We start from the raw sequence: 27,500 nt of genomic DNA, 5'->3' as shown, positions 1-27,500 counted from the left end.
AATTATTGTTCTTGCATTGCTTTTGTAATACTTTGTCCTTGCAATGGGAAATTCAGTGCAGGCAAAGTTGTTTAACTTGAACAGCAAAAGTTGGCCATTTTGCGTACGTGGCTGGCTTTGGGTCAAACTCGACCAAAAGTGCAGGTCGGGTTCATTGGAGAGCATACTCCCCAATGAAGCCTTGTTCAGTCCAAGTTCCTGTCCTAACCAGCCAGTTCGTGAAAGACTTCGGCCAAAAACCTCCTTTGGCAAACCCCACGAGAACGTGAGAATTGTTCTTCAAGTACAGGGTGCTAGTGATGGCTCATTTTCTTCGTGAAAGGACCCCAGGGAACCTTTAATGTCCAAAAAGCATCAGATGGGACACCGGGCTAAAAATACTTCGAGGGCGGCACACTTTGTGGTTTACCATGTGATAAGTTTGAACATCTGCATCTTGTAGGTGTGCTGAAAATAAGAATTATAGTCGTCGGTCTTTTCCGACACGGACTGAGAAGTCATGGATGTCCTTTTAGCCACAGAGAAACCAAGTCGACTATTATATACGTAGGATGGTACATCCAAAAATTTTTTTTTTCTTCATGCCAAAACAATACTTGTGATTCAACACAACCAAAAACGTTGAAAGAAAAAAAAAAAAAAACGCAAACAAACGACTTTTATTTATTTATTTTTTCTGCAGCAGCACACACAGACAAGGGTTCACACACTTAATGGGGAAAGTAATGACTTGACAGGCTCAAGGTTTGAGATACTTCAAAATAAAAAAAGGGTAACAAGGAAGGTTGTCAAACATCTCAACGGAGGGCCCCACGACGGTAAGGAACGACAATTTCAACTTTGGCTCACACAGATGCAGACGACCAATTGCGCAGCTGAAGATCAGCAAGTGACGGTGAGAGCGTTTCGTTTCACTGAAGTAACATGGATATTACGTTACGAGCAAGTACACTTGTTCAAGCACGGTGTTTCTTTATGAAGTTGATCAGGCCATTGGTAGAAGAATCATGGGACAAGACGGTCGCAGGTGTAGCAAGCTCTGGCTCGATGGCCTTTGCCAGCTGCTTTCCCAGTTCAACCCTGCCAGCATCACAACCATCATTACAAACAATGCAAGATCTCATGGTTTCAAAAACGTTTTTGTTTTTTCATACAACAGAATCTATATTAAAATTGGAGCCCGGGTCAAACGAGAACGGCACTCGGTAAAGTGCATACCTCCGCCAGGCTGAGCAGTTTGCGTTTTGTATCTCGCTGATGGGCTGGATTAGGATCTTAACCTGAACTAAAATCGAATCGGCTTGTTCTTGTCACCTAATAAACTCGTCCACCAAGTTTTTGTCATAATCTGCCCATAACTTTTTGAAATAGTATGCAAGAAATCGTTTTTGGCCCCATCACTCAATGGTGGTCACTTAAAAAAATTATCTTGTCCAGATCTTCAAAATCAAACCAATTTGTCCTTGTCACACACCCAACCTGCCCACCAAGTTTTCTTCAAATCGGTCCATAACTATTTGAAATATCCTGTTCACAGACAGACAGACAGACAGACAGACAGACAAACAGGGGTGAAAGTATTGCCTTTGTCCACTTGCGGTAGCGGAGGTAAAAAGAGTTAATCGACCATCGTTGACTATTTTCGTTTTCATCACCCAGAAAGTAAAAGATCACCATCAAGAGAGAAACAGAGTCATATACTCACCCCCACTGGTCATAGCTATTGATGTCCCATATAACTCCCTGCACGAAGATCTTGTGCTCATAAAGGGCTGATGGCAAAGACAAATCCCACAAATAAGTGCAAGAAAAACAATCACTTCTCCATCCAAGGTTGTCATTTAACAAAGATAAATAGCAATAATTTACAAATATCTCACCAATCAGGACACCGAGGGTGAACGGTGTGAGTTTCTTGAAGATGAGAGAATTTGTTGGACGGTTTCCTTCAAACACCTAAAGCCACAAAATATTCAATATCCATCATCACCTGTAAGCTTTAATGGGTTAAACAACATGCACAATTCATTTTTGGGGTTGAATCGGATTTAAAAGTAGGTTCAAGTCAAGTGCACAGAAGAATTCCACGTGCACGCGTGTGTGCGTGCGTACACCTGCAGGTACAAGTCTCACTCACGTATGTATACATATTGTAACGACTTGGTGTCCTAACGGGCGATGAGAGACCGCTGGAGATGAACTCCCAAGCGGAGGTGTTCCACGCATACATCGCTATTCCACAGTGTGCTGAGGTTATGTTTAATGAACTCATCCACATGACAGTTTCAGCTCATGCGTATGGTTTGAGAGAAATCTGGTTATGATGGAGGGTGATCCCGTGGCTAAAAATGCACAGAAATAGCCTTCATGGAGATGGCGACGTAGGAAGCGAACATGAATTAAAAAAAAAAACGTTACAGAGAAACCCAATTGGCAAACGGCTATCCTTGGTATATTCTTACGTGGGCACACTCTGGCAGGGACACAGGAAGAACAAAGGGGTAAACAGAACTGTGCGATATAGGTGTGTGTGGTCTTCCCTATGGCGAGTGGCGGGAGTCGCGACAACAATGAAACTTTGTCGTAGGCTCACCCAGCAGACCCCTTTTTTGCCTTGCAGACCCTGTATCCACTAGTTTGGCAAGTATTGTCTGGTGTGCCTTGCGTCTTTCCATCTGCTGTGTTGTGATAATAAAGTGCCATACTGTAATTGGCGGCAACGGTAATTGGGCGGATGTGGCAGCACTGTATATGAAGGTCAATGGCTGGTGTTGACACGTATACCACGTACTCCGTGGAAAGTCGTGCTGGAACAGTAATGGTATGTTATATACTATATTAGGAATAATGTACTCTGAGGAATGTAATTGGTATTAGAGTATGGAGTTTAACTTCGTTATTATGTGATGCGTATGTGGTATTTGCCTTCAGTATTACGTGTACTAGTTATTGTATTTTGTTATTCTTACCCTATGTATATTTATGTTGTTGTAGATATGCGTATGGGTTTTGTGAGAATAAAGCCGATCGAAAAGGTCTATTGTTTATTACTACAACATGCTGCATCTCTCCGTGTCGCTTCACTGTGGCTTCTTCCTGGGTCCCTTTGGGAGTGTCACTGTTTTTTTTTTATAGCCAGGCTCTCCAACCTACTGCAGAGTGCTCTTCCCCCCTGGCCCAAGAGTGTTGCATATTTGCCATCATATCACTGAAATAGCACACATGGACATGCCATCTCTCCAGAGAGTGTGTGTGTGTGTGTGTGTGTGTGTGTGTGTGTGTGTGTGTGTGTGTGTGTGTGTGTGTGTGTGTGTGTGTGTGTGTGCGTGCGTGCGTGCGGGGGGGAGGGTGGTATCGTACCTCGTTCACATGGACATGCTATGTTGAAGTGCAAAGTGCAGTTGTATGGTGTGAAAGGACAATGGGGGTGATTTGAGAATTAAACAGAGGGAAAAGGGACAAAAACATGAGGGTCTGATTCTGGTCTTTGCTGTTTGGGATTACAATTTCATATGGAAACATTAATTATGAGATAACTGATTAAATTACACCTTTAACTCCCAAGGCAAAACACACACACACACACACACACACACACACACACACACACACACACACACACACACACACACACACACACACACACACACACACACCTAATGAAGGCTACTCAATGCAGCAGATTGCAGCCCAGCTTCACATTTCAGCAGGAGCTCCATTTGTAAAACTGGTACTGTTGACAATAGAAGCCGTTGAGGAAGAAAGGCCAAACTCTCCAAAGGTGATGTTAAGTACCTCGGGGTACGTGGGCTTTGTTGTGCCATCGTGTCTGGACATTTTTTGTCCTGAGGAAGAGTATATCCTGGTGCTTGGATAGTTTTCAAACTCTCACACGTTTAGGCCAACACACTGGGTACTGGCACCTCCGTAAGCAATGCCGTCGTTTCCTTTTTATATTTGAGCACCATGTATGGTTGCGATACGTTGCTTTCTATGTTTACGCTTCATGGGATGATTAGGTAAAATATGAGCTGGATGGCCTCGTTTTCAACAATTGCCCTTTGTTTGTACTTGCACGACTTTTCTGGGGATGGGTAATTGAAGTTTTCATCGATGTGCCAGCGGTTTAGTCTGCGTATGTTGTTTTGCATTTTCCTTCCTTCATGCTGTGGTGTGTTTGTTCATCGTTATACCACCATTTTCCCTTTGCCCCATTTGGTCTGGTCATTCACTACCCCTTGTTCTGATCTTCAATGCACCTTGATATCTGTGTAGTGTGTTCATATATATATATATATATATATATATATATATATGTATATATTTAAAGAGATGGAGGATATGAAGATGGTCACCTTATGTGGAAGTAGCTTTTCCAGCTCATCGCCAGACTTGCCTGCAGCCTGAAGCTCCTTCCGTGCCTCGGCTTCAGTCTTACCCTTCATAAGAGCTTCCGTCTGTGCCAGGAAGTTAGCCATCAAGATCTGAGGAGGAAAAGTATCATGAGGTGGAGGTATGAAGGAGACCGAGTGAGACAGAAATTGCAATCAGAAGAGGATGTGGTGGGGGGTGAGTCTTAAAATGGAAGTGACATGAGATGAGAGAGGATAGTGTCATGGTAATGCAATATTTCCTGTTATGCCTTCCTGCAGGTTCCTGCAATTTTGTGCATAAATAAATAAATAAATAAAAGAGCTGAAACTCTTACAGACAGCTAAGCATGACATGCTGCTTGCGGTCTCCTCGGCTCCACAGAGCACGATTGAGACCGATGACAAAGACGGCAGAAAAAAATAAATTAATTAAATTCATGCCAGTACATCAACTGCAATGTTCCGTCGACAGTGCACTATTGAAGTTGTGTTTCTGTGCTCGCGGACTCGTGATTTTCAAATGTTAAACACCACATGGTGTGCAGAGATTGGAAATGCACAGCAATATAAACGCCTCTCGCACACCCGTTCATTGGTCCAGAAACACATCCCACAAAACATTGCACGAGAAAAAACGTCTTCATCTTTCCTGAAATTTGTGTACAAGACCCTTTATCGGCCTCGATTTAAAAATTAAAAATACGTGTAATATCATTCATGTAATTGGGTTGGCAGGATAGCCTAGTGGTATGCACACTCATCTCGAAGCTGCCGAGCCTGGGTTTGAATCCCGACCCAGCTAGAAACTGTCATCCTGGGTTTTCACAGGTAGGGTGACTCGTCAATGCGTGTGCCCGTCCCTCGGATGGACCTCATAACTGGGCGTCCCGTCTGCCGGCATTAGGTGGTGGATGTTGAAGATACCATGGTGTCTCTCATGAGGAGTAGGTGAGTATTCACCGGCACCAGGAATAAATTACAAATTCCTTCAGCTCATCGAATGTTCGATTCATCAATTTAGCTCATGGAACATCTGGAAAACCAGCCGAGCACCGTCCATCGAGGTTTTGACCATCTCCTCTTGGAGCATCTCTAAATGGTGCGCCCATGACCGAAGTCGTGTCCAGAGGTTATCCGACCGGGGAGAGAAGAGGAGTTGTATGGAGGAGTGGGGCAGAGCTATCGAAACTGCACCGATTTTGCATGCAATTAAATTGATGGTTGTGAATATTTAAAAAAATCCCACACAACTGTTCTAACAGAAAGCCATTATGTGCTGGTACTCCGGAAAACTTCTAAATACCATCCTTATCGACAGTTACACTTCACTAACGATCAGAACGATGCAACCAGCAAACCGAATAAATAATAGAGCCCGATCAACAAAACATTCTCTGGAAAGGTAAAGGAAATGATTGCCTGAGTAATATGTCCACGGTAAGGTCTGATGTCGTGCATGTGATGCACGCAAGACCATCATGTACCATAGACTATACAGAGGGTCCATTATGCCAAAACAGTATCTTGGCTGGCGTTACAATCCTGGACGAGTCGCCACCCCACCACAGGATGTCATGGCAGGAATTTAGAATTTGGCCACGGTGCCGGCGATAGCTCGCCCACTACCATAGTCCAGCAGTGCTTTAGCATCTCCACAATGTTTTATTGCAGTTTCCCATGCTTCATCACGTCCAATGCCTGGTGTTGGCTTAATAGTTAGGGTGGTGGGCTTGGGATCCGAAAGTCCTGAGTCCAAATCCCACTCAGTTGTTGTTGAATTAATACCAGGTGGGGTTGACTCTGCCTGTCATCCTTCCGAGGTCGGCAAAATGAGTGCCAGCTTGCTGGTATCCTGTGTCGGAGTGGCGACCCGTCCAGTATTGTGCCCAATAGCCAAGGAGACTGCTTAGGCAGCACCAATGCTCTGCACAGTGTACGGTCCCAATGGATGGTTGGATCACATCCAGATTAAGATATTGTGACGTCCACGGGACTTGAACAGTCCCGCCAACGTAGAATGAGCCAAAACGATGGAGGTGGTTTATTTATTTATAACCCAAACATGGCGGTTCTAATCGCTCTACCGCAAACGGGACGAGGAAGGTGGCACGAGTCACTTTTCACTGAGTTGATGATGTTTATTTGTTTTTATTATTAACCAGAAATAACAAGACTCGGCAAGAAGAGGGATCCGGGGCGATTCGACGGGATGGTGTGGGATCGGGCGTGGGGAAAAACACAGACAATTCCAATGAATATACAGATCTCAAACCCTCTAAGGCGCCAAGTACACACACACACACACACACACACACACACACACACACACACACACACAACGTAGCTATTTCTGGTGGTCAGGCTGGACCGTGGTGTGGACGCAACTGTCCCTGGATTGGCCGGACGAGCTAGCCTTGCTCTCGTCAGGGGGGCATGAGAAACCGCGGTGCTGTCGACCTCCTGGTCTTGGCCCAAGTCCGCTCACAGCCGCCAGGGAACCAGTTCTGGCACCAAATTGCGAGCAGGAGAGGGAGGCAGGTCCGCCCGCCGTTCGACCCCGTACTCCGAGTCAGCAGAACCCCAGAGCCAACCAAGGTGAGGCACGAGGCTCAGCAAGGCTCCAAGACACGATGAAGAACACGATCGAATCAGCACAACAACAAGCACGCTCTCCGCGCAACAGCCTCCACACCAAAAAAACACGATCTTTTTGTCCCGATCTTCTTCCTCTTCCTTTTAGACCCCAAACAGAACCTTTTTATCCTTGGTCCTCGTCACTTCCAATCGAGCCGTTTTATTGGCCCACCGCCGTCGCCTTCCGCCAATCGTGATCACGGGGCGGAGCCATCCGCAGCACTGTCTTGTGACGTCACGTCATGATGGCTCGTTAGTGTGCCCTGTACGGTTTCTGTGAAGCCTCCAGTTGTTGGAAAGGTAACACTTTCCATGGTGGAGCTGATGATGTTTTGGAATTCACCATCTTTGAAGACCATACGTCATACGTGGTAGCAGACGAGTCATCAGCTCGATCGCGTGAGCCATAACAAGCAGCAACTAAAGTTCACAGAACACCTTACCCCTTATGTCTTGAGAAAAAGGACATGGGAAGGGTCTTTTCAATTATTGCCTCGAGTTTCCGAGCACGATTGACATTTCTTACAAGCCCCGATTTTGTCTGAACCTCGATATAACAAGTATTTTTACAATCACAGAAAGAGGCACTGGTTCCAATAAAGCCATGAACTATCATTTTCAAGCAAAGATAGCACAAAGCAGGACACCATATCCAACAATTATAGATAGAAACAATAGTGTCAAATGCAGAAATTGCTGTTTGGGCAGGCATCTCGGAAAATTGCCAATACAAATGTTTCCTCAATGATGCCAAGGTGGCAACCGGCTGATTTGGGATTCAGATGGGATTCAACAATAAAACATAATTGAGACAATAAAACAGGCTTTGGACTGACATCCCTATTTGGCAGCTGTCCATACACTCCACACGAAGGACGCCATGGGATCTTTATAGAGAACAGTTACACATTTACAAAGCACATCCATCCATTATCCCAACATAGTCGGTAATTGATTTTGAGTGCAAAATAATAACTTCCATTATAATGGACCACAAACTTCCAGCACAATTACAGAGCCAACTGAATGTGTGTAGTGTGCACAATACAAAAATTATCCTATTATCAAAATATGTGGTGGAACATCATGCTTTGATGTAAAAAAGAAAAACAACATAAAAAAAACATCGCAAATCAATTTACAATGTACCTTGGTTAAAGGAATCTGAACACATGTCAATGGAAATGAATAAGCAAAGTTACCTGGTGGTGCATTCCACCGTGGATTGGATGATGCGTTTGCACGGGGATGAGGAAGTCAGCAGGAACAAGTCGAGTTCCTGGTGCAAAGAAAACATCGTAAAAATAGTAATAATCATCGTCATCCGCTGTAAACTTCACCTATTCCATTGTCACCAGCATTTATAACTTTTGCCCTCCAACAATGGCCTGACACAATGCCATCCACCTTTTCTGCAACATCAATCACTCCACAACCCCGATAGACAGCACAATACTACAATAAAAATCCTTGCTGCAGGAAAGTGAATCGACGTATCTAATTATCTCATCTCCAAGCACGATAATCTCAATGGTTGGTTTCTTCCTTCGTCTACCTGATCCCTTTTGCTTGCCCAGTTACAAAGATACAAGTTGTTCATCTGAAGCACGAAAGGCACAAAAAGGGGAAAATTCTTCTTGTCCGTCCTCATTTTCAGGAAGCATAACATACAAAACAAGAAAAAGAGCAATCAAAGATTGCGAACCCTTGCCAGGACTTCTTTTGAGTGGTGTATTTTTATAGGTTTGAGGGTAAACCAATATGGCTGCCAAACCATGTGACAAATGACATCATTTGTGTGAACCTTTTGTTCCTCGTGGACAGGCGGTCATACGTGTAAAGTTTCGCCTCAATCTGTTCAGCCACTTCAGAGAATAAGATATTTGAAGGTTTAAATATATATAAAAATATAAATATATATGGCTGCCAAATCACGTGACAGATGACACCATGAATTTATTTTCTCTGGATCATTTTATGCCTAGATGACCCTCAAAATGTTCATACCGATTGGATGTGGCGTTCTACAAATGAAATTATGACGTCATAACGAGGGCACCTATGACGTCATAAAAAAAAATCAAACTCATTCCCCTTGTGTACTTGCCATGTGCCAAGTTGAGATGTGTTTTTCCTCGGTGCGATTTCAGAGATACAGAAGTCCAAAGTTTTTCCGTTTTTCCAATATGGCTGCCAGACCATGTGATCTATGATGTCATAATTATCATTAAAACATTAGACACGAGTCGTCGCACCAATGGTGAAAATTTCATCTCAATCCGACAAGCGGTTGCAGAGAAAAACATGAAAGTTCTGTGAGGACAAACAAACAGACAGACGGTCCCAAATGCAACACCATCTCCGAATCCTTCAGCGAGGGTAACTGGAAAGCATCCCAAAATGCAAAGCCCATCGATGTCCTCTTTGTTGTCGAACTAAAACTTGATGGAAAAAACCCAACAACAAACACATGAAAAAAAATATAATGTAAAACTTATCAATCACTGTTCTCCATATTCTCATAGTAAAGGCTTTTTTTTTTTGAAAATTTGATGACAAAAGCTCAGATGGTAAACCAGAAAGCATCTCAAAATGCAAGCGGACAAAATAAAGAAACACGGAAGAGATTACAAAACCAGACGTCTCGCGCTGTGCAGCGATGGACGGGTGAGTAAGGGCTATTAGTACCAACTCTGACTTTGCCCTTTTGACACAATTACACATTAGTCTTCATATTTTCATAACAAAGGTTTGTTGAAAATTTGATGCCAAAAGCTTAAATGGCACAAAAAAAGAAGTTATGCCTGAGATCGACAAACAGACAGACAGACAGACAAGCAAACACAAAAGCGATTGCAAAACCCCGTCTCTCTGTCTTCCACTGCGTGGACATAGGCCAACAATCAGTTCTCATGAAATTTTGTACAACTACTCCCTTTTTGTGTTAATACCATCACATGTTAGTCTTCATTGTTGACCTTTTAAAAAAAAAGGGAAGAAAGCGGCACGTGATAAATATAAACATGCAAATTGGCCCCCCACCTCCTTCATTTAAAAAAAAACAACACGCAAAACTCGGACCAAATTGGTACTGATTGTATCCTGTGTCAGTACGGGGTCTATATTTTATTTTTTAAAGACATCATACCCGACTCGACGAGAAGGCTCGACTTTTCCTGACACGTATGAATGATTTTACTATATGTATTTAAGCTGCCCCCCCCCCCGCCACAACCCTCCCACCCAATATCAATAGTGTTACGGATTTCAGAATCCGATCCGATGAATGCATCCACACATCCAGGTCCTCAGATAGTTATTTCCTTAAATGCATGTCCATGATAGACCCATCCCCATGTCTGGTGGGATTCTAAATGTGATGTGTTGAGAAGGGTAAAGAATAGATCCCCTCTCTTATGGGAAGCATTTTCTCTTTACGACAGACACATTTATGCATGCCATTTCTTTCACGGACGCCGACGCCCGCCTTTTTCCAGCGACATTGACACACATTTCTTTCACTGACGCCGAGACCCGCCCTTTTTCGATCAGCGTTTAACACCGCGAGAAATAATAATGAGAGCATAGGTTGTCATGTTAATGGTGCGCAAGTGTGGCGGGGTGAGCTTTGGGGAAGTCCGTGCTCGCCTAGATGGGCCGCCTATAGAAAAGAAAGGGAGGTCCGTTCTTGGGAGAGCGGTGAGAGCGCGCGCGCGGGTCAGTGGACGAGTGAGGCACGGGTTGGTCACCAATGAGTGAGGCACGGGTCGGTCGATGGCGAGTCAGTTCGTCAGTGCCAGTCAGACGGCTGGTTGCTTCGTCGGTTCCAGTCAGACGGCTGGTTGCTTCGTCGGTTCCAGTCATACGGCTGGTTGCTTCGTCGGTTCCAGTCAATTCCAGTCATTCATTGCAATGAATTTATCAGGTTATCAGTAAGTAAAGGGGAAACAAAATGGAACGACGACAGTGTGGATAGCTTCAGAGAACGGGGATTGAAAGTTTATATCGAGATATTAACAAGACAATGGTAGTATTAGGTACACAGTCTAAACCCAGCATGCCTTGGTGGATCAGCTGATAGAATGCATGCTGCCCATTGGTTCCTGGTTCTCCCCACACAATAGGTCCGGTACTGTAGTCAACTCGATGGCCATTGCTGGTGATGTATTTCCCATTCGATTCCATGTCTCCCTGGAAAACAAGCAAGCACCTTTTATATCTGTAGCAGCATCTGGATTATATCAAAGCTCGATGATATGTTTGCAGGGGCACAGCACAACATCTGGTTTGTCAGTATAGGTACAAAACATCTGGGCCAATCAAACATCATCTTGACAGTTTCACAAGTATTTTAATCTGGCATCGCATGACATTGTACGAGCATTATATTTCCAACACCGATTGTCCATGGAAATATAAAATATTTCAATAACTCATCATACAAAACAAAACCACACTAAGTATTAATTATGGGGAAAATTGCCGACATATACAAGCACACCATTTGATATATCATGCTTGTGCCTCATCTGGACCCGAGCATTGCAACCAATAGCCAGTGATAGAAATTATAGTTGACACCAAGCAGGGAATTTGGCTTGGAGAAACTGGCACACAATTACCCACTCTTTTTCGAAAGACTAGATTCTTTAAAATCCAGAACCAAAATACAGGTCTGCATTTACATTCCCATCCAATAGTTGGAATGCTCCCACATGCAGTGCCACATGATAGCACTGCAGCAGAAAGGCAGCTTAGTTAAGTGCAACTGTGTGATGACAGAGGACAAAAAAGGAGAAAATTATGGATTAACTTGAACAGCACTCAGTAGAGCACATACCGCCCACCAGGCTGAACAGTTTACCTTTTGTATCCCAATGATAGGCTGGATCTGGATCCGGATCTCCAAAATACAATGTGCTTGCTCTCGTCACCTAGCCAACTCTTCCACCAAGTTGTCATAATCCGTCCACAACTTTTTGAGATATCGTGCTAAATATCGTTTTCGACCCCATCTCTCAATGGTGAAGAATTGCTTCAAAAAATATTATATATATATATATATATATATATATATATATATATATATATATATATATATATATATATATATATATATATATATATATCGGACTCAGATTATGACCAAAATTAAATCAATTCGTGCTTGTCACACAGCAAAAATGTTCATCAAATTTCGTCCGACGCTGTCCATAAACTCAGATATCCTGCTCATAAACAGAGACAGACAAACACACAAGGGTGAAAATCTCCATCCACCTTCGGTGGTGGAGGTAACCAGTATCATGACTCCTTCCATTGTACATACCTGCTGGAAATATGCAGTAAATCGATGGAGGTACTGATCATATGGTAGTACTGCATGCGTCTCAGCCTTGTAGAAGTTCCCATACCAGATCCCAAGCAGCGCCATAATCACTGGAACGTTCTGGTCCAATGGAGCTGAACAGAAGTGGTTGTCCTGGCAACAAGGGTACAATGTGTTTGAAACACCAAAAAAAAAAAAGATGGCTAAAACAATGTCACTATCATCCTAATTGGTCAGTGATGCTGTGCAGTATTGTTATTCGGTGTGAAAGGTGACCAGAATTAATTACCTGTTGCATCAATGCAATTCATTTATCAGGTTAACAAAATGTAAATCACTTTCATTACTGGCATGTAATGCCAAGGGTGTAATTCATGCTTGACTGAATATACATGGCAAAAGCATTTCCAGAATTGTTCGAAACTCCAAAGCTGGGCATTAGAAGGCACAGAACTCTCCCAGGGTCAGAAACAACATATCTGTGGTTTTGTTTTCAAGATCATGTTGTCGTTGTTTTAATAGATTAACTTCAGAACATGTTCACACGAGTTTTGATTCAAGGGTGGCCATCTACTATTACATATGGCAAAACTTTTGCAAAAATTACAAAAAAAAAAAAACTTTTGAACTTCCCCCTCCCTTTTTCCAAGAAAGCCTCCATCACATCAAGCCCGACCCACTCCCCCCACCCCAACCGTGTACACATATTAGCATAGATGGTCCACACTACCTGGTTTCCACAGCGACGTGTTGTACTTCGGTTGGAACATTTCGAGCAATTTATAAGTTGTTTTTAACCATAAGTAATTCCTTTTGCACCGAATAGGCAGTCAATGTTGAAATTACACGTTGGTGTTCGTTATGTCTTTGTCGACTATGTCACCCATTATCAGCAATCAGATGGTCATGGCATCAGTCGCCGCCATATAGTCACGGGCACGGTTCCCCATGTGCTGCATTCATCTCCCAGGTTAGGTAAACCACAAAAGACCCAGCCAGAGGTGAGTGTTGTCGACGGCGTCCGTGGTCTTTTTAAACACTCGCCAGGTTCAGAGTTATCCGCCAGCGCAGTCATCACAATAGAATACTTTTAATTTGACAAAAAAAAACAAAAAAAAAAAGTTTTACTTCACCATTCATTACAACTTTCGATGCAATGAAAAATATAGTTAATACTTTCACTTGCTAGTAATTGTTTCCATATTTTTCTGTGCATGTCAATGCTTCTGTGCATGCCCGGCAGTCAGGGCTTTGATTAATATTTAGAATTGACCTATCTATGCTTTAAGACATTGAATTGGATAAACGGGAAAAAAAACAATTTTAAATTGTGATTTTTCTAAAATAAATTGAAAATTGCTAATTTAAAGCGCACCACAGAAATCATTGCACGGAACGTTCGTCGATTGGCTAAGCAATGAAACGTTAATCCGTGCACTGATGTATGTGAAATTATCCAATCAATAACAAGCACGCACTCACCAATATGGGACTTTCAAAACGACGCGTGAATGCTACAGGCCTTGTGTGCATGCGCTGGGTGTGCGTTCTCAGTGACTCGGCTGTGCTCACCGAGTACTTTTAACCTCCCATTGCTAGCGCATAATCTGCAATTAAAAGTCTTTTAAGCAAAATTTCCAGCATTTATATGAAAGAGTGGCAATTTCAAAATGGTTAACCATAATCGTTCTGTTCCGAAATGCAACTTGAACTCACTGAAATAGAGGAAATACGAGAAATATTGGTGGATGAGAGGTTTCGGGTCAGTACCATTTCCCGTTCGTAGAAGCAAGCGGGGACAGTGGATATAACACGATATAACACACACACACACACACACACACACACACACACACACACACACACACACACACACACACACACACACACACACACACACACACACACACACACACACACACACGAGGTGTAAAACTAGAAGTAGAAAGAGACCAGGGTGGTTGAGCAGTGAGATAAGGAATGCTATTAAGGAGAAGCAGAAGGTATTTATTAGGTTTAAAATAACAGGACTGGAGTTAGAGTTATATCACTATCGGAGTAAACAGGGGCAAGATAAGAAAATAACTCGGCAAGGCAAAAGAGAGTTTGAGAAGGACATGGCTAAGAATATTAAACATAGCAGCAAGACTTTCTTTAAGTATATCAGGGGAAAGGAACAGGTTTGGACCAGTGTGGGCCAATTGAGGAATAACACCGGGAGAGTGGTTCGTGATGAAGATGAGATGGCAGGTTTATTAAAACAGGTGTTTTGCTTCAAGTTTACACAAAAATAGTCAGGAGAATTGCCAATAGCTGAGAGTATTGATCAAAGAGGTGAGGAAGGGCTTTTACAGAAGATCCAGGTTGGAGTGGAGGAAGTAAAGGAACAGCTAGGAAATCAAAGAGTAGTTGAGGCTCCGGGTCAAGATAATATGCACCTGAGAGTATTGATGGAGGTGGATGAGCAGGTAAGGGAGATGTTAACAGATATTTTCAATAGCTCACTGGAGTCAGGACAGGTACCGGAGGATTGGAGAGTAGCTCACGTAACACCATTATTTAACAAAGGATCCAGAGAAGAATTGGGAGACTATTGACCTGTTAGTTTGACCAGTTGTGGGGAAGGTGTTGGAGACATTAATTAGGGACCAGATGATGAAACATTTAAATAAATACAAACTAATGAAAAGGTAGTCAGCATGGGTTTACCAAAGGTAGTTCCTGTCGAAAGGCGCTGTCACACCTTGACGATTTAGCCAGCGTATGCCGACTTATGAAAAATTTGTCTAAAACGCTGGCACACGTCGAATACATAATGGGTAAGTTTTCTTTACGTTAAGAGCACGCTGCAAAACACTGCCATACGTCGTAGTACGCTGGCTTTCATCGTTGTACTTTGCGGTTGTCCTCAAATTTTAGCATGCTTGAAATTTTATGACGTATGCCAGCGTATGACTCACACGTTCTGCTATGCTGGCCTTAAGTTGGAGGCACGTTATGTGATCGTTGACACACGTCGACACACGTTACTTGTAAGTTACTCATAAGTCGAAACACGTCGAGGTAATGCTTAGCGTACAAAAACTTATTTCTAACCTATGAGTAACGTGCTTTGAACCTATGTGTAACGTACCTCCAACGCATATTGACGTATTTGATTGACGTCTTCCGGACGACCACAGAACTTACTGAACGTGTTTCTAATTTACAGCTACCGTAAAATGGCGTATTGGCAGCGTAAAAAAAATAAAAACAACAATAACTTCCGATATTTCATCACGTGCCATTACGTCACGTCCGATTGCCTCTTCAGTTTGCTCATGTCTTATTCTTAGTTCCTCCTCTGTGAATATTTTCTGTTTGAGGGTATTGTCACGTCGACGTCGAAACTTAAAAGCAAATGTCCGAATATATTTTAAAATTCGTGATAGACTAAAAAAATAATAGTAATAAAAAAACAACAACAACTTCAGATATTTCGTCACGTGCCTTCACGGAGCCAAGGAGAAAAAAAAGAAAATGTGCCTTGACGGAGAAAATAAGTTTTGGGTATGCTAAACATTACCTCGACGTGTTTCAACGTATGAGTAACTTACAAGGAACTTGTGTCGACCTGTCAACGATCGCATATCGTGCCTACAACTTATTCCCAGCGTAGCGGAACGTGTGAGCCATACGACAAGTACATTCTAAAATTTTCAGCATGCTTGAAATTTCACGACGTACGAGACGTACCACGAAATATGACAGCGTACTTCATCATTTTTCAGCGTGCTCTTAACGTATACACAACTTACCCATACCGTATTCGACGTGTGCCAGCTTAGTTCGGCAAATTTTTCAGAGGTCGGCATACGCTGGCTAAATCGTCAAGGTGTGGCTGCGTGGTTGACACTTTCAATTTTCAGGTGGTTATGATTTAAATCGGCGTGCGGCAGGTTTTTAACAGGCTACGCCACATGATCGTCGGCGATATGTGCAGCGCGCTATGCCTAAGTTAAACTATCGTCGGGCATAGGTCGTGAACGCCGACAACAGGCTAATCATTCGTTGATATAAGTTACCTATAAGACAACGAAACGTTTTGTGTACGTTACTAATATGTTATGCATACGACCAACACGTTATGAATACAACCAATACTTTAAAAAAAAAAAAACATCAAAATTTCAGCGTACGCCAACGTTTTACATACATTTTTATACGTTGCCATTGCTGGCTAGATAGTCAAGGTGTGACAGCACCTTAACAGATAGTTTAGAGTTTTACGAAGCAGTATCTGATTGGGTGGATGATGGAAAGGCAGTGGACATAGTATATCTGGACTTTAAGAAGGTATTTGATAAGGTACCACATCGGAGGCTGTTAGCCAAAATGAGGGCTTGTGGAGTGGCTGGGGAGGTTGTTTTTTTGTTTACACTGTCGAAGCTCGTATGAGAGCTAACACACAACGTACAACATGGGGAACAGGGGACGGGGGAGGGGCTGGGGGGAGAGGGAAATCAAAAAAGTGTGGAACAAAGACAATAGGAGATCTTTGGAAAGAAGAGGGATGGGGTCGTTTACACAGGGTAAACAAGATCAACATGACAGGGACTTTTAGGAAGGAAAGCAGGGAATTGGAAGGAGGTGGGTTTGGGGTGGATTAGCGGGGGTAGAAAAGATCGTGTTTTTGGATGGGGTAAGATAAGAGATGGTGGTGAAACAGCTGTTTTGAAGACCTAGAGGGAAGAGTTGGATTGAAGAGAGTGTGGGAGTTTGTTCCAAAGGTGGCAAAAAAGAGGAATGAAAGAGTGAAGGTGAGCAGTGATTCTTGATTTTGGTAGTTTTACCAGAAGAGGGTTGCTGGCGGATCTTGAGCACCCTGCGGAAATATTAGGGGGGGGTGGGTGGGAGGGGAGGGACATACCTCAGCCAGAGCAGGGAAGGCGAGGTCAGAGAGGAGACGGAAGAAGACAGAAAGACCTACACACACAAAAAATTTCAGAACGATTGCTTGAAAACCGTGGCCAAAAATTGTGACAAACAGACAGACAGACAGACAGACAGACAGACAGAGACAGATGCTACAAACCAACTTACTGGGCAAAAAAATTGTTTCGCCAAGTAAAAAACGAAGTAAAAACTGAGTACTCCCTTCCTTTGGTGCCCAGTGATGATGTCATGCATCATCAGGATATGGAATTGGGAAGCATTGTACAATAATTTATAACAGCACTTACAGCCTGTACAACTCCCACCACAACCCCCACCTCTCCTCCCAAACATTAATAACAATAAATGTCATAATTTTAAACTTAGTCTGTGCATTGACAAGCCCCAGATCTGACCATCCCTCACTGACATGGATGATCGGGGAGGTCGGTTGGAGCGTGCCGTCCACATGCCTTGCACCGGTCCACGTCCTTGGCAGTTTACAGTACGGAAAGATGCAAGATCTCAGCTTTTTGGGCGAACTGAGAAATTTCTCGAACTACTTTGTTGTGCAGAGGAACATACCTTTCTGGCAGGTATGCTTCCATGGATTTTCGGCTTCTTTTATAAGCTTTGTGAGCCATTTTATGTTACAATACTTATCTCGCACACATTACGTATTTAATGTCACCCCGAACACGGCAGTTTCCTGGTGTTTCTGCGCATACGCAGAGCATTCTGGGGCGTTCATTTTGAAAGTCCCGTCTTACGTTTGATCCATCCCTTTCCATGCTAATCTTAATGCATCTTCCTCACCAAGTCATCTCAAAATGCCTCCAATAAAGGCACGCGAGTCATACTCGACAGCTTTTGATTTGGAAGTTGTTAATTTCCCCGAGGAAAATGGTGGAAACATGGCTGAACACAGGAAAGATGGTGTCATCGATAAATGTGTTTGGGACCGGCAAAAATAATGTGCTATGAACCAGTGCTGATAATTAATGATTCTGTACCTTGTATTAATTACTGTACCTCTGTGATAACAAACATGTGAAAAGCTATTTAGTGACTCCATCTTTGCGCTTTACTTCTTCAAGTTCCTTCTTGGTCTTCCATTTCATTATGTTTGCACCATATCCTGATGATGTGCGGACTGTGCTTCCCCACTGGCGGACCTCTGGTAGCTTGTACATGTTGCTGCATTCGAGCCTGGGGAGTAACAGCTGAAATCTATCGATTCGGGGTCTTCCCGCCATCTTTGTTCTTTATTCCTTTCACAATTCTCTTTATTCATTCCAATTTTCATTTTCTTCTCTTTCATCTCTTTTACTCGCTATTTCTCCCTTCTGTTTTCTATTTCTCGAAGGAGAAGTGAATTCTTGCAGAAATTTTTCTGTAAGGCTCACTTGGCTGCGCCTGGATGGGTTTGAGGGTAGTGGAATAGCGGCTGAAACCCGAATCCTATCCAGGTTCCTCCTGATGACTCCATATTTGCTCTTTACTTCTTCGGGTTCCTTCTTGGACTTCCATTTTATTACATTCTCAATTTATCCAGAAGGTTGTCCCACAAGATAGGTCAAATAATATTCATGACCCTGGAAGTACCATAAGCAGCGATGCATTGTGACAGTGTCAGGGAGGAATTAACACAATTGTTCTGACTGACTGATAGGTTTGCTAACTACGATAGTTGATCTAGCTTCATTTTCTACTCCAAATATACTTATCTACAAATGAAGGAAAGAAAAATATGAAGATTAGCCAATTCGACTTGTACTCCACATCGACTTGTTCGCCGCAAAATATGGTAAACCCTTAAAATGATTGGGTAGAACAAAATTAATCAGCAACCTTTATCTTGTTATCGAAATAAAATGCAGAGCAAAGAAAGAAACACGGAGACAAACAAAGACAATAACTTTCATTCTCTTTTCAAAAAAGATCACTCATGTATAAGATTGCAACAACCAGGGTGGGTGATCAAATTAACTCACCATCCAGTGGGCTCCTTGCAGCAAATGCTCAAAATTTTCAAATCCTGAGTAAGAAAGGAATTATTTTTTTTTCCAACAAACCCAAATAACATGGTTACAGTGGCTTCAATAAAGAAATATTGCCAAATTGAAAAATTAAAACCAAATGCCCAACCACAAAGTTTCCAATACAGAATAAAGGCAGTGAAGGGAGAGATCATCACAGACAGACCAATGTGCAGAGCAATGGAAAGTCCAATGGCTGACCACAGGGAGAATCGCCCACCGACCCACTGCGTACACACAAACACATTACATAAGAACCAGTGCTCTCCAGAGGAAAGTAAGCTATTTGAATCAACAATGAACAACTTTCAAGAATAATTATTTGGACTCAGATGCTGAACTTCTTTGTCCTGCTCATTCAAAGTCCCTTCAATTCTTCATAAGTGTTCAATTATTATCGACCTCTCAAAATGTGTGAGAAATGTAAATTTTAAAATAAAAATAAAAACAAGAACAATATTTTAAAAACAAACAAAAAAATGTATAAATATATATCAACATACTCACATCCCAAAACTCAAACATGTTGTTGGTGTCAATGCCAAATTCTGCTACTTTTGGCTGAAAAATAAACAAATAAATAAATATACAACAGAGGTTTCAAGAGAATTACATTTTTTATTTTACACAAATGGTTGAAACATCGGTTTCAGCAATGTGCCGATGCCAGATATTACAATGATCAATTACATACAAGTATGATCTCAAATAATTTCAAGTGTGATGTTTTCATTTCTTTATTTTTGTTTTTGAAAAAGCCAACATGTAAAATTGTTTGCCAAGTGTAAAAAAGCAATTACAGCATGAATGGAGAGAAGGTTATCCTGGAGAATCCTGGAGATCGATATTCATTCAAGATTGCCCTTCCCAACCGAAGATAGCATTTCATCACTCGTGACTTCCTTCGTGAAGAGTAGGCAAGCCATCGCCGGCACCATGGCCAAATTCCTAATTCCTGCTCTAACCTCCAGAGGGCACTGCATCAGTGGCACAGCCACACCCTCAGCTAAAGCACCACTTGTGACACATGAACAACTGAGATAGGTTGGAATGTTTATAGTATAGGAGCTGCTGTCGAGATAATATTTCTGGAAAATCCTCTATTTCTCTTTGCCGATGACTCAACCCTCTGCCGTACCATCTGTCATCCCTCAGACCGGCAAGCAGCAGCTTCTTCGCTCACTGCAGATCTGGATAAAATCGCAAACTGGTCCAACACGTGGAACATGTCTTTCAATCCAGACAAATCTCACACTCTCACTATGTCTCTTCGAAAGGACCGTTTACAAAACCCCCCCATCCACTTTCTCAACAATCCTCTGGAAGAAGTCTTTTCTTTCAAGCTTCTGGGTCTCACTATCTGCCATGACCTTTCCTGGGAAAGTCACATTTCCAACCTTGCCTCAAAAGCCAGTCGCCGACTGGGAATCCTCCGTCGTGCAAAGTCCTTCCTCGGCCCTCTTGAGCTCCTGACCACTTACAAAGCTTTTGTCCGTAGCCTGATGGAGTACTGCTCTCCCCTCTGGGCTGGTGCTCCTGCCTCCCACCTTTCTCGACTTCACGCTGTCGAAACCAGGGCTTTTAAGATCATTGGCATCTCCCGCAATGAAGCTGAGTCTTTGGGCCTCTCACTCAATCACCGCAGGTTGGTCGGTGGTCTTTCTGTCTTCTACCGACTCCTCTCCAGCCTTGCCCCCCTGCTCTCTCTGCGATTTGTCCCAACCACATTTCCACAGGGCGCTCAAGGTCCGCCAACAACCCCTTCTGGTAAAACTACCAAAATCACGAATCACTGCTCATCTTCACTCTTTCATTCCTCTATTTTCCCGCCTTTGGAATAAACTTCCTCACTCTATTCTTTCCCATTCTTCCCTTCAGGCTTTCAAAACAGCTGTTCACCACCACCTCTTATCTTCCCCCATCCAAATCCTCGATCTTTTCTACCCCCGATAATCCACCCAAGCCCACTTCCTTCAATTCTCCTGCTTTCCTTCCTGAAAGTCCCTTTAATGTCCATCTTCCCCTCGCCATGTTCCCCGTCCCATCCCCATCCCTCTCCCTTCCACAGTTCACCTGTGTCTGTTCCCCAATGTTTTGTCCCTTCCACTCCCGCCCCTCTTGTCTCATGCCTCCTTGCTGTGAGTTGTGTGTTAGCTCTCATACGAGCCTCGACCAAGGTATACAAAAAAAAAAAAAAAAAAAAAAAAAATATAACAACCACACACTGACATAGCAAGTAGTATAACCAGGTGTCAAGACATGTCAAAAATCACCATAAAACCAGAGTTTAAGCAAGAATCTGTAATTTATTCATCGTCGGCACTAGCTTGCATACTCTCCACAAAAGGCACTGGGATGTTTAATCTCAAGCAATGACCAGTGTTAGCACACATGTCCACACACTGCAGGCGGCTCAACATCCTTCTCATTGATGACGCAACCACTGATGCATCACCCTGCATAAGAAACACCAGGTTGGCAGTTTATGGCTGGGTTGAGACTTAAACCCAAACTGTAATCCGTGTACGTTTCGTTTCTTATTTGGATCATGTGCTCATCGCAGTGTCTTTACTTGCCTGTTGGGTTATTTCGATGATGTGCATTTGACTTAGCTGGTTAAGCCTTCCAGGTGTTCAACAAGCCTCCTTTCTCATTCATTCAAAGTTGATTTCCTCTCGAAGCATTTGTAATCAGTGTGAATGAATAAAGAAAGACATTGCTCCTCACTCAAAAAATATTAATTGAACTCAAATGAAAATGCTATAGTTGAGAGGATTCCCTTGTAAACATGACTAACCATGTATACTGTTACATTTGCTTTCTGTAAAACAAACATCTGCCTCCAGTTGATATTGATTTGTCATTTTGATTAAAACTACTAGTACGTGCCCGTAAAAAAAAAGAATAAAAAAAAGAAAATAAATATTCCAACCGTGAGCAAGAAACAACAACCACACAGGCCGTTTCTTCACTCTCGCGTGCCCGTACGTGCGTGGTGCGGAAGTTCGCAAATCACAGTTATGATGATTCGCAATTTAGGTTTTAATGGCCAATCATTCAATTAGCGCCAACGTATTTTACCTTTTTGCAATGTCGTCGCAAGGAAAAACAAAAAGAGAAGAGAAGAGAGAAAAAAAATTACTTCCTGGTTCGGAGCATACCAGCACTCTGATGTTACCGAAATTTATGCACCGTCTAATATGAAAACGATCATAACTCGGGGAATTGTGTTTATCTATAAATGCGCATAAGAAATCGAGAAATTATGAGAATACATGAAGTCATCACTCTCCGGAAGTCCGTACGTTGTAACCTGTAATGGGGAACGCGGCTGAGCTTCCCTTCCCCATTGGCCACACCCACGCAACAACGTGTCTTGTCATTAGTTTGGTAAATAAATGGCCATAACTTGGGAAGCACTTGCCTGATTAATATCAAACCTTGAAAAGGCACATCCTCAGGTCCCCAGCAATATAGCTGGCAAGTTTCAATTAGATCGGACCAGTGGTTGTCGAGAAACAGCGGTCACAGACACACACAGACACACGGACACACACACACAGACACACGGACACTGCTGGAATTATAGATAGATGAAACAACCTGGAAATGTTGCATAAGTTCCAGGAAGACATACAGTATATATATATATACATACATATATACACATATGCATATATATATATATATATATATATATATATATATATATATATATAAATATACATATACATATACAGTAATCCCCCGTTTATCGCGGGGGTTACATTCCAAACGCCCCCCGCGATAAGTGAAAATCCACGAAGTAGCGACCATGTTTATTTTTATATATATATATATATATATATATATATATATATATATATATATATATATATATATATATATATATATATATATATATATATATATATATATATTTTTTTTTTTTTTTTTTTTTTTAAGCTTTATGACCCTCCCCACACTTATTAACCTTTCCCATACTCTTATAAACACTTCCTATACTCTTAAACAGATTCATTGATGCCGTAATGGCGGCCTACAGCAACGAAGCTTCTCCCTTGCGATAACATGTCGAGAAGTTGCACTTTTTCTACGATGGTTGGTATCTTCCTCTGCCGCTTCGGTTCAGTGCCAGATACCTGAGAAGGTGCAGAACGTTTGGGCGGCATTGTAGGGGTTGAAATAAATTAAAAACTTTCACGGATAATTCACACAAACACAACACCGCAGAGTAACACTACGAGTAGCGATCGCACGTCGATGTGAAATGGACAAGGCGAGATGCTCAATGCATGCTATGTGCGGGAGATGCAGAGAATGATGCTACGGTCGCTGAGCCAATCAGAACCCAGGATACAGGACACCATGCTCTGGTTGGTCTCCTCCCATCCATCAGCCAATAGCGTGCCGTGTACGATCTCATGTGGGTAAACTAGAGCAAGTGGAAGCGGCTGCATCTGTTTTCCATACGCACGACTCTTTGTCTACTCTTCTACTGCAAACTATGTACAGTATTTTATTTCTTGTAATATGTTTTAATTATTATTTTTATTTTTTTAGGTTTTTTAAAAAAAATTTAGGCTAGAAAATGCTTATTTTCCCATAAAAATAATTAAAATAATAAATATATAAAAATACATTTATATCGCAAAATCCCATGATATAGCGAAAAATCCGTGATATAAAATTAGATATGTAAGAGTTAAAAATCGGCGATACAGTGAGACCGCGAAAGGTGAACTGCGATATGGCGAGGGACGACTATATATATATATATATATATATATATATATATATATATATATATATATATATATATATATATATATATACATATATATATATATATATATACATATATACATATACATATACACATTATTACGGATCTGGAAACCATATGTATTCAACATACAGATGTCCCCAAAAGTCAGTTATGTCGTTAAGTATGTGTGTAGTCAGATCCCCTTCCTTTTGTCTAGTGGTAGAATCAAAGGCGTGCATTGCGATTTCTTTTAGTTGGGTTGTTACATCTAACAAGCCATCTAACAACCATCCCATCTGCATGACACCTCAGCACATCACGATCCACCACCAACCAGCTGCCTTCTCGCACCCTGATGTGCCAAGGCAAGATCTCACGGTTCCGGTTTTTCGGCTCCCACAAACGTTGTAACTCTTTCACGATGACCTTTGCAACATTGATACTGTTGCTCGACAAGTACGAACCCGCGTGGAAGAGTGGGTGTGGTTTCCCTGCAGGGCCGAAACCCCGCCGAGGAAGGGCGAGTCCATGGGAGCCTGCCCAATCAGGGTGGGGAGTGAGGTCTGTTCGAGCGAGCGCGCCCTATTGAAGGAGGTCCATAAATTCCCGAGCACTCTCTGAGGCAGAGGTGTTTTTTGGTGGGTTTTTGCTGTTAGAAAAGGGGTTTTGCTGTTACGAAGGGGTTACGAAGGGGTGGTTACAGTGGTGGTTATGAGGGCTGTCACGAGGGTTGAGCAGAAGGTCGTCGAGGCGGTGAACGTGTCTCTGCTGGCCCTCGACAAGGAAGGAAAGTGTGACCCTGACCCCCCTCCGTGGACCCCGGCCATTCACCACCCGAGTTCCGCCACGAACCTTGAGTCCCACACGTGCGACTGGGGACCAAACCAGTGACCATTGTCAGGTGCCGCAGCACGGAATACCCCCTTTCTCCGACGTCCAGGTACCCATCCGAACTCTGATCCCCAGCTTGTCTCTCTCCTCAGTTGTGAGGGTCCAATAAAGAACTCTGCGTTTATTTTCATTCGTGTGTGTCTGCGTGGGGGCCCGTCTTGCAAGTAGAACTGAATAATTGTTTTTGGATCATTGTAAATATTCCTTGCTTGCATATTCGCGTTAAGTCTTGCCTTTGTCTTTTAGTGCAAATAAAACTTGTTAGAAATGTTCCCAGTCCATTTCCGTCCCTTCTTGCATTGGTCCAGATCTGAGTTTAGGCGGGGTTTTTGTCCCCGGTAATTAAATCGGACAATTGTCGCCGGGATGTCCTGGGCAGGCCCGCTCGACTGCATCCGAGCCAGAAAGGTGGGTGGCAGAGTGGTAGTCGGAAGGTGTAATTTTACCCCTGCCAGTGGGGTGAATCCGGTTCGGCCAGGCGTTCTGAGGGCGTGGATCCCCGATAGCCGAGACCGCGTGGTTACTTAGGTACATTGGATCTCAACAAAATAACCCTACGCCACGGGGTTGAGATATTGGCGTTCCACGGTCAGTTTAACGACCCGCCGGCTCACGGATGTATCCGAGCGACGGCCTACAATTCCGGGGAGTTTGGTGGGAGACGACGCAAGCTTTCCCCACCGACCCCCGGCCCACAACAATATATATATATATATATATATATATATATATATATATATATATATATATATATATATATATATATATACACATATATACACATATGCATACATACCACACACACACACACACACACACACACACACACACACACACACACACACACACACACACACACACACACACACACACACACACACACACACGTAAACGGGACTGAGCCTGCTGTGTGCTCCACTTATACAACTTGAATTAACGGATTGCGTCACAATCTTTTGCAACATTCCAGCAATATATATGATTAGTGATGGTTGACTGCACTCATTCTGTGATTTTTTTTACAGGTCGTGCTTTACACGTTGTCTAGTCTAAGTCATCGCGCTACGAGTCATGAGCAGTGAGCCAATCTGAAGTTTCTTGCCAAGCTTGGCAAACTTCGCAAAGCTGCAGCAAGTCTACGGGGAAGAAACGATGTCAGGTACATGTGCATTTGCATGGCACAAGAGGTTCAAAGAGGGACGGGAGAAGGTTGAAGACGATCCAGGGTCTGGAAGACCTTTAACGAGCAGAATGGTGGACAACATCGAGCGTGTGAAGCAGATGGTGCACGCAGATCGTCAACTCACGGTGCAGATGATTGCTGAGGAACTTTCCATCAACAAGGACACTGTCTGGAGCATCATCACTGAAAATCTCGAAATGCGCAAAGTGTGCGCAAAGATTGTACCCAAGCTGTTGTCCGAGGACCAGAAACAGCAAAGAGTCACTGTCTGTCAAGACATTATCGAGCGCCTCGAGGACGATACAGACCTGCTCAGGAGAGTCATTACTGGCGATGAATTGTGGATATTCGAATACGATCCCGAGACCAAACTGCAGAGTCGTCAGTGGAAAAGTCTGTCATCACCAAGACCAAAGAAAGCAAGGATGTCGAAGTCGAAGGTCAAGGTGATGCTCTTCGCATTTTTTGACATCAAGGGCATCGTCCACTTCGAGTTTCTACTGGAGGGACAAACAGTGAATCAATACGTGTACAAGGAGATCCTCTGGCACCTCATGAGATCAGTCCGGGACAAGAGGAGGGATCTGTGGGACAACAACGCCTGGGTGCTCCACCATGACAACGCCCCTGCTCACAGTGGCCTGAGCATTCACTCTACAGATTCACTCTACAGCGGTAAAATTACACCTACCGACTACCACTCTGCCACCCACCTTTTCGGCTCGGATGCAGTTGAGCGTCCTGGCTACAATTGTCCGATTAGCGGGGATAAAACCCTGCCTAACCTCAGATCAGAATCATGCTGGACCAATTCAAGAAGGGACGGAAATGGACTGGGAACATTTGTGATTATTTCTTTACAGTAAATGAAGACACAAAGCAAGACTTAACATGATTATGCAAGCAAGGAATATTTACAATGATCCAAAAACACTTATTCAGTTCGACTTAAAAGACAGGCCCACACGCAGACACACACACACACAAATGAAAATAAACCCAGAGTTATTTATTGGACCCTCGTAGCCAAGGAGAGAGATAACCTGGGGGTCAGAGTCCAGCTGGGACCTGACAGTCAGAGGAAGGGGGTGCTCCGTGGTGCGGCACCTGACAATGGTCACTGGTTTGGTCCCCAGTCGCACGTGTGGGACTCGTGGTTCATGGTGGAGCTCGGGTGGTGAATAGCGGGGCCCACGGAGGGGGGTCAGGGTCGTTCTTTTCTTTCCTTGTACAGGGCCAGCAGGGACACATTCGCCGCCTTCACAACCTTCTACTCAACACTCCGCTTCAAGAGAACTGCACGCTCAACAACAACCCTCAGAGCCCTATCCAGAACCTTGTCAGAAACCCGTGGAGAACTTCCTCCAAG

At 43.1% G+C, this 27,500-nt stretch overlaps 1 protein-coding gene across 2 annotated transcripts in view; it reads right to left on the bottom strand.

The window, feature by feature from the left end:
* Nucleotides 1-654: 654 nt before the first annotated feature.
* Nucleotides 655-27,500, bottom strand: part of GPI (glucose-6-phosphate isomerase) — a 68,744-nt gene continuing 41,898 nt past the window's right edge. Inside the window, exons 9-18 of one of the 2 annotated variants that reach the window (XM_085879501.1) lie at nt 19,797-19,850; nt 19,456-19,516; nt 19,245-19,288; nt 12,337-12,489; nt 11,069-11,198; nt 8,210-8,286; nt 4,356-4,484; nt 1,881-1,956; nt 1,706-1,772; nt 655-1,080 (exon numbers count right to left, since the gene is read on the bottom strand). In XM_085879501.1, coding sequence (XP_085735627.1) covers nt 957-1,080; nt 1,706-1,772; nt 1,881-1,956; nt 4,356-4,484; nt 8,210-8,286; nt 11,069-11,198; nt 12,337-12,489; nt 19,245-19,288; nt 19,456-19,516; nt 19,797-19,850 — 915 coding nt within the window. In that variant the 3' untranslated portion in view covers nt 655-956. Of the gene's footprint in view, nt 1,081-1,705; nt 1,957-4,355; nt 4,485-8,209; nt 8,287-11,068; nt 11,199-12,336; nt 12,490-19,244; nt 19,289-19,455; nt 19,517-19,796; nt 19,851-27,500 lie in introns of both variants that reach the window. The other variant, XM_085879500.1, reaches the window with a different exon arrangement.

This window comes from Eptatretus burgeri, chromosome 4 (assembly GCF_056783735.1).
Source record: "Eptatretus burgeri isolate ZD-2024b chromosome 4, Ebu_testis_v1, whole genome shotgun sequence".
In the NCBI taxonomy this organism is placed as follows: domain Eukaryota; kingdom Metazoa; phylum Chordata; class Myxini; order Myxiniformes; family Myxinidae; genus Eptatretus; species Eptatretus burgeri.
This window is presented reverse-complemented; position numbering and strand designations above follow the sequence as displayed.